Genomic DNA, 7,637 nt, shown 5'->3' on the forward strand with positions numbered 1-7,637 from the left:
AAAAAAAAGGTATTGCAAGGAAAGTCTTGCAAAATTCTATTATTCTACCTCCAGCATCATTTCTATCACCAAGGTCATATTTTTTGATGACCGCTCCTTCCTCTTTGTTTCCAAGCTTTGCATTCTAATTGCTAGTAATTATCAGTATATCTTGATTGCATGTTTGATCAATTTCAGAATGAAGAATTTAAGTTCATCATCATTGGCTTTAGTTCATCATCATTGGCTTTAGTGGCTGGTGAGTAAATTTGAATAATAGTGGTATTAACTGGTCTTCCTTTTAGGTGTTATGTTTATTACCCTATCACAGACAGATTGTACTTCAAGATGAAACTTGAACTGTTCGTTTTGATGATGAATGTGACACCATTCCTCTTCAATTTGTCATTCCTGTCATAGTAAACCATGTGACTGTCAGATTCAAGATGGCCAATACCAGTCCATTTCAATTCAATAATGCCTAAGATATAGATATTTATATGTTCCATTTCATTTTTGACAATTTCTAATTTTCCTAGATTCATATTTTATTATATTCCATGTTATAATTATTAATGGCTATTTACAATTGCTTCTCTTCATTTTGTTTCCATCAGCAAATTAAGGTCCCGAACTGCATCTTCACAGTGAACTCTACTTTGAAAAGGCAGCTCTTACCCAATCGTATTTTGAGTGCCTTCCAACCTAAGACACTCATCTTCAACACTATGTCTGACAGTATTCTGATGCTCTTTCTCATGCTTCAATGTGCAATATTTTGGTGCTATCTGACAGTGTTTCACTGCTATTCACAAGGTTTCCAGTGACAAATTATTCGGAAGTAATCCATCTCTTCTTCTTCCTAGTGGGTTTTTGTCTGTAATCTCAGTTGAAACTTGTTCACCAAGTGTGACCCTGCTGGTAGCTGGTATTTAGCCACAATACTGGTGTGTAGCTTCCAGAATCATAGCAACATGCAAGCCACCAACATATGACCAACTGACAGATGAGTGGTGGGCAATTATTTTAGTGGTGTAGAATATTCTTTCAATTTAATAAATTCTAATTTTAAAAAACAATTGCATAGTGTTAAACTTTTTTTAAAAAATATTTATTGTGAATTATGTGATAGTTTACATAGGAGAACATTAGCTTTACATTCATCCTATCCTATATATTTTCATTGTCATGGTTACAATCCCTTCCATGCATCCTCAACCAACCAAAGGGCATAACCTGGAAGCCTGCCCCCTGGTCGCCAGCACACAGCCTCTCTCCCCCTCTGGGTCTAGAGTCCCCAGCTGTTCCATCTCTCCACTTCATCATCTCTGCTTCCATCTCGGGCATCACTGCTTTTCTGGATAGGGTCCTGCACTCCACTCTTCTCCCTTGATGGTTCCAGGGACCTCCACTCCTCTCCATTTGCTACAAAATGTCTACCTTTACATTTCTAACCCTCACAGTCAGTCCTGATAACAATTAGTCACCATTGTACCACAAGGGACCTATCCCCATCTCCTTTCATTAGCCCCACCCAGACAGATTGGATACTGCTCAGTGGAGATTCTACCTTCCTCTGTGCTCTCTGGATCTAGGCTCTCTTTTGAAAGCTTGTAAGCCAGTCACTTCTTGCCTTTGTAGCCCCACATTTTGGGTAGCCAATGTCCAAGTTGCCCATCTCTATCTACTCTGTGTATGGAGGTGGGGGTGGGTGGGAATGATCCTTGTTGTAAAGATTTGTTCCCTCTTTTGAGCTACGGCATCCATAGGTGTAGGTAGGTCAAGTTCATCAAATTGGATCAGATTACTCTTTCTTCCCCCTCTTCTTTCTTCTTCTAGTTGAGCTCTGATCATCCAGTAATTGAAGCCAGGTCAAGTGGGTATAATCTGCAAGTGTGGGTGTTCTTATGCATATGCCCTAGTGTTGAACTTTTTGATGGTTTATTTTAATATTAGAAAAATACTAGAGAGTTCAATGTTGCCCATTTCACAAGGCACTGAGTTGCACAGCTATTGTTTAAAAGAACAGATTTTTTTTTTTTTAAAGCACATGTTTTTGTCTGTCATGCAGATTTACACGACTTTAGCTATTCCTCAAACAAGTCAAACACACTCTTGTTTTGGACCTTTGCATTTGTTTGACCCCTTTGTGTAGAATACTCTTAGATATTACCAAGGCAGGGATTTTTATGTTTCACTCTCTTATAAACACCAGATAAAGCAATAATGTGCTTCAATATGGAAAACAGGTAGGTGTAACAATGTTGTCACAAATTTTAAAATTGCTAGTATCAAACAGTCCTGGTGTGGCACTGTAGGATCAGCACTGGACTGTGAACCAAAAGGTTGGCAGTTCAAACCCACCAGCTACTCTTCGGAAACCTTATACAGGGTCACTAGAAGTAGAAAGTAATTTGATGGCATTTAGCAACAACAAAAACAACAGTAGCAGACAGTATTGAAAGTAGATTTGACACTTGAATGCATTTAAGGTCCATAAGAAAATGTAAGAGCATATCAAAGAAAGATATTATTTTTGCTTAAATCACTATTTAAGATAAAAACACAGAAAACTCACTTTCACATCCAGAGTGTGTTGAAGTTTTAGGCGTACAGATTCTTGTTCCTGGCGCTGTATTATATCCTGACACTCTGCAAACTGCAAAGATGCCTACAATCAAGCAACCACATGTGGTTTACCGTTGAATCTTTATGCACTTTCATTTTGCTCACTTATAAAGGCAGAGCTGCTGTCTCTTCAAGGAAACTTCTCCCATTCCACAATGATCTATTAGTTTTATTCAGGAAACTGAGAGCAAATGGTGGCCATGTTTTTATCCTCTGTATCTCTAGCATAGACCTGGCTGGCTGTGTGCCACCCAAGTCGGTTCCGACTCTTAGCAACTCTGTGAAGGGTTCCCAAGGCTGTAAATCTTTATGGGAGCAGAAAGTCTCATCTTTCTCCTGCGGAGTGCCTGGTGGACTCAAATTGTTAACCTTTTAGCTAGCAGCTCAGTGCACTATGCCACAAGGGCTCCTTAGCATGTACCCAGCATTCAGTGTTGTGGAGGGCACTCAAAAGAATGAATGAATGATGAATGAGATGAGCAAACATATATAAAGAAATGTTATAGCAAAATATAACAGATTTGACAAAAATAACCACTACTGAAGCTCATTAAGTTCATCACTGTATCGTGTTTTGAAGAAGCAACCTGGCATAGGTGAGACCACGGACTGTTTAATCTCACCAGGACGGACGGCTCTGCTGCTTTAGGAACCACAGGAATGGTTCTGGTAGGTTTTGAGGCTTCCAGAGTTTTTAAATAAAAGGAAGAGAGATTTATTCCTCTAAAAGAAATGGCAATGATAACTACAGTGTCAATGTGCCATCTCATTCCTGAAGCTGTCTTCTCTACCTGCACTGTCTAAACTCCCCAAGTGCTAAACATTACCGATATTTGATCATTTTAGTAACATGAATAGACTATATTCCACCTAGTTCCCAGGTCATTCATTGGTTACTCATTAGTTACTCAGGGAGGCATATTTATCCAGGCCACTAAGGGCATCAGGAACAGCTAACATACCAGTTTCTGTGACCATATGGAGTGGGGTGAATTGTGGCCTCCAAAAGATATGCCTAAACTCTGACCCCCGATACTTGTAAATCTGACCTTATTTGGAAAAAAAAGTAGTTTTGCAGATATAATTACTTCAAAGAACTGGAGATTAGATCATGCTGGATTACTGTGCCTTTATAAGAGACAGAAGGGGAGAAAATAAAGATGAAGACAGAGATCAGAGTGATGTGTCTACAAGCCAAGGAATGGCAAAGCTTGCTGGCAGCCACCAGAACCTGGATAAAGGCACAGAACAGATTCTCACTCAGAACCTCAGGGAGAAATCCATCCTGCCAACACGCTGATTTCAGACTTCTGTGAGAGAATAAATTTCTGTTGTTTTAAAGCCATCTAGTTTGTGATCCAAATATGGTAATGCAGGATAAGGACTGGAACACTAACCGCAAGGCTGACACTTCAAACCTACCAGCCACTCGTCGGAAAACCTTTACAGGGTTGCTATAAGTTGGAACTGATTCCATAGCACTTCACAACAACAAAAACAACAGTTTGTGGTCATTTGTTAAGGCAGCCCTAGGAAATGAATACAACTACACCTTATTAGGCTGAAAAAGATAGTTTTCAAAATATAACACATTATGACTCTGCTTTTAAGATTCAGAAATACAAGATGTATTTTCTTTGTGCTGGGTGATTAAAATATAATACAAATTAACAGACTCAGTTCATACAGGCATAAGACTTACAATTCAGAAAATAATTCTATTTAGTTAACAATATTTAGTTGATAACTGCATATTTAGTGACTAGCTACCTTATCAAGGGCAACTTCCATATTAGCAACCTTTTCTTTCAAACGACGTTCCTGAGATCGCAGAACATCCAGTTCCCCAGCCATTTTGGTTTTTTCTGTTGCAACAGTGTTCAACTCCTGGCTTAGTTTATTCTTCTCTTCTTTTAGGAAATGCTTCTCCTTTGTTCAAGAGGGGAAAGTATCAGAAATAATCTGTTGATGTAGATGCTTAGAGGTGGAGATATTAACAGTTTTGTTTAAAGAGCGCTGAACTAACACATTGTTAATCCATATGCCACTTAATTGCTTCAGAGTTAGCTCTGGTAGGGTAGTGGTTACAAGTTGGGCTGCTATCTCAAGGTCAGCAGTTCAAACTACCAACTGTTCCACGGGAGAAAGAGAAAGCTTTCTGCTCCCGTAAAGTTTTACAGCCTCGGAAACCCTAAGCAGGATCCCTATGAGTCAGAACCAACTCCACAGCACTACCACCACCACCACCACCACCTGAGTTAGAGAACTGTCACAACTTTAATCATGTACATTCTCTTTTCCTCACTGCTAGTATTATTACTTCTTTCTAGACCGTAGTGGTTACGAATCGGGCTGCGAACCTTAAGGTCAGCGGTTCGAAACTACCAGCTGCTCCGCGGGAGAAAGATGAGGCTTTCTACTCCCGTAAAGATTTACACCCTCGGAAACCCTATACAGGGTCGCTATGGGTCGGAACCGACTCGATGGCACATAGCAACAACAAAAGACTTAATAAGGAGTCCTGGTGTGGCACTATAGGATAAGACACTGGACTGCAAGTTTGGCTTGGACCACAGGTTGGCAGTCCAAACTCACCAGCAACTCCTCTGAAACTCTATATAAGGTCACTGTGAGTTGGAACTGACTCGATGGCCCATGACAACAACAACAACAACAACAACAAGGCTTAATAAATATTTGATGAAATCCATGAAACATGCAATAACTAGGTTGTCATAAAATAGAGAGAGTGTTATTGTGAAATGGGACTGAGGAGTCCTGGTGTGGCACTGTGGGTTAATGTGCTGGACAGCAAAGTCAATGGTTCAAGCTCATCAGTTGCTCTTCAGAAACCCTATACAGGGTCGCTATGGGTTGGAACCGACTCAGTAGACTTAATAACAACAACAATCACATACCAGTAGCCATGGTTGTGCAGTGCTTCAGTGCTCAGTTGCTAACTAAAAGGTCACCAGTTCAAAAATCACTAGCAGCTTCACAGAAGAAAGATGTGGCAGTCTGCTTCCATGAAGATTTACAGCTTTAATAGCACAGTTTTACAAATGTGAAATGGTTAAGAAATACAGACATACACATATTACATATACAAGTGGAGTCCTGGTGTGGCGCCGTAGGATCAGCACTCCACCGCGAGGTCAGTTTGAACCTCAAGGTTGGCAGTTCAAACTCACCAGTCACTCCTTGGAAACCTTACACAGGGTTCCCGTGAGTAGAAACCGACTCGACAGCACTTAACAACAGCAACAATAACAAATACATATAAGTATGGCACTTTATATTGAAAAACATGTTAATTTTTTGGTGTGGAGGCATGTCTCAGAAGGGCTGCAGTTGTAAATTATTATGAAGTGGTAGAAGGAGAATTTTCTGTAACACCAGATATGGGTGGATATGGCTTACTTTATATGAAGTAAACTGAGGCAGCAAGTAGCTGTTTCAGAAGTGTGCGTAAGTTTTTTTGTGTATTCTTATTGCCATTCTAATTTTAGACACAAATTACTTTACCTTTTCCGATCAAATTGGTCTCAGAAAGAAAGAGGGTTTAATACTATAGTCTTCTTCCTTTGTTGGAGGAGGAAACACCCTTTCCTTTGATGATAATAGGCTCTCTTCATGTTCAAAGAGGCCATTGCTGCTGCCACTGTGCCAATCCATCTCCTTGGAAGTCTTCATCTTTTTCTCTGACCCTCCACTTTTCCAAGCACGATGTCCTTCTCCAGGGACTGGTCACTCCTAACAACCTGTCCAAAGTATAGGAGACAGTCTCACTGTCCTGGCTTCTACGGAGTATTCTGGCTGTACTTCTCCTCACACAGATTTGATTGTTCTTTTGGCAGTCCATGGTACTTTTAATATTCTTCTCCAACACCGTAACTCAAATACATCAATTCTTCTAAGTCTTCCTTATTCATTGTCCAACTTGGACATACATACGAGGCTATGAAAATACCATGGCTTGGGTCAGGCCCATCTTCATCCTCAAACTGTTATCTTTGCTCTTAAACACAAAAGGCCTTGTGTAGCAGATCTGTCTAATGGAATACATTGTTTAATTTTTTGATTGTTGCTTCCGTGAGTGTTGATAGTGGATCCAAGCAAAATTAAATCTTGGACAACTTCAATGTTTTCTCCATTTATCATGATGTTATTTATTGATCCAGTTGTGAGGATTGTTATTTTCTTTACATTGAGGTATAATCCATACTGAAAGCTGTGGCCTTTGATCTTCATCAGTAAGTATTTTAAGTCCTCTTGGCTTTCAACAAGCAAGGTTGTATCATCTGCATATTGCAGGTTATTAACGAGTCTTTGTCCCATTCTGATGCTACGTTCTTCTTCATATTATATCAGATTATTTGATCAGTATACAGATTGAATACATATGGTCAAAGGATAAAACCCTGGCACATGCCTTTCCTGATTTTAAAACACTCAGTATCCACTTGTTCATGTTAAAATATCTGCCTCTTGGCCTAGGTACCAGTTTCTTATTTTCTAATACACATTCTTTGCAATGTTATCCATAGCTTGTCATGATCCACAGAGTCAAAAGCCTTTGTGAAGTCAATAAAGCATAAATAAACATCTTTTTTGGTATTCTCCACTTTAAGCCAAGATCCATCTGCGATCAGCAATGTATCCCTTTTTCCACGTTCTCTTCTGAATCTGGCCTGAACATTGATGTTACTTGTCCATGTACTGTTGCAATAGTTTTTGAATTATCTTCAGCAAAATTTTACTTGCATGTTATATTGATGATATTGTTCGATGACTTCCATATTCCATTGGGTCACCTCTCTAAGGAATAGGCACAAATATGGATCTCTTCCAATCAGTTGGCCAGGTAGCTGTCTTCCAAATTTCTTGGCATAGATGAGTACCTCCAGTGTTACATCAGTTTGTTGAAAAGTTTCCATTTGTATTCTGTCAAATTCCCAGATCCTTGCTTTTTGCTAATGACTTCAGTCCAGCTACCTCTTGAAATGGCTGAACACTGACCATTTCTTTTG

At 39.6% G+C, this 7,637-nt stretch overlaps 1 protein-coding gene across 1 annotated transcript in view; it reads right to left on the bottom strand.

The window, feature by feature from the left end:
- The window catches only part of CCDC158 (coiled-coil domain containing 158), a 116,570-nt gene that overhangs the window by 59,876 nt on the left and 49,057 nt on the right, over positions 1 to 7,637 (bottom strand). The window contains exons 15-16 of the mRNA XM_006871582.1: positions 4,378 to 4,536; positions 2,558 to 2,650 (exon numbers count right to left, since the gene is read on the bottom strand). Of these exons, the coding sequence (XP_006871644.1) occupies positions 2,558 to 2,650; positions 4,378 to 4,536 (252 nt within the window). The remainder of the gene's footprint in view (positions 1 to 2,557; positions 2,651 to 4,377; positions 4,537 to 7,637) is intronic.

Source organism: Chrysochloris asiatica, unplaced genomic scaffold (genome assembly GCF_000296735.1).
Source record: "Chrysochloris asiatica unplaced genomic scaffold, ChrAsi1.0 scaffold00169, whole genome shotgun sequence".
In the NCBI taxonomy this organism is placed as follows: Eukaryota; Metazoa; Chordata; class Mammalia; order Afrosoricida; family Chrysochloridae; genus Chrysochloris; species Chrysochloris asiatica.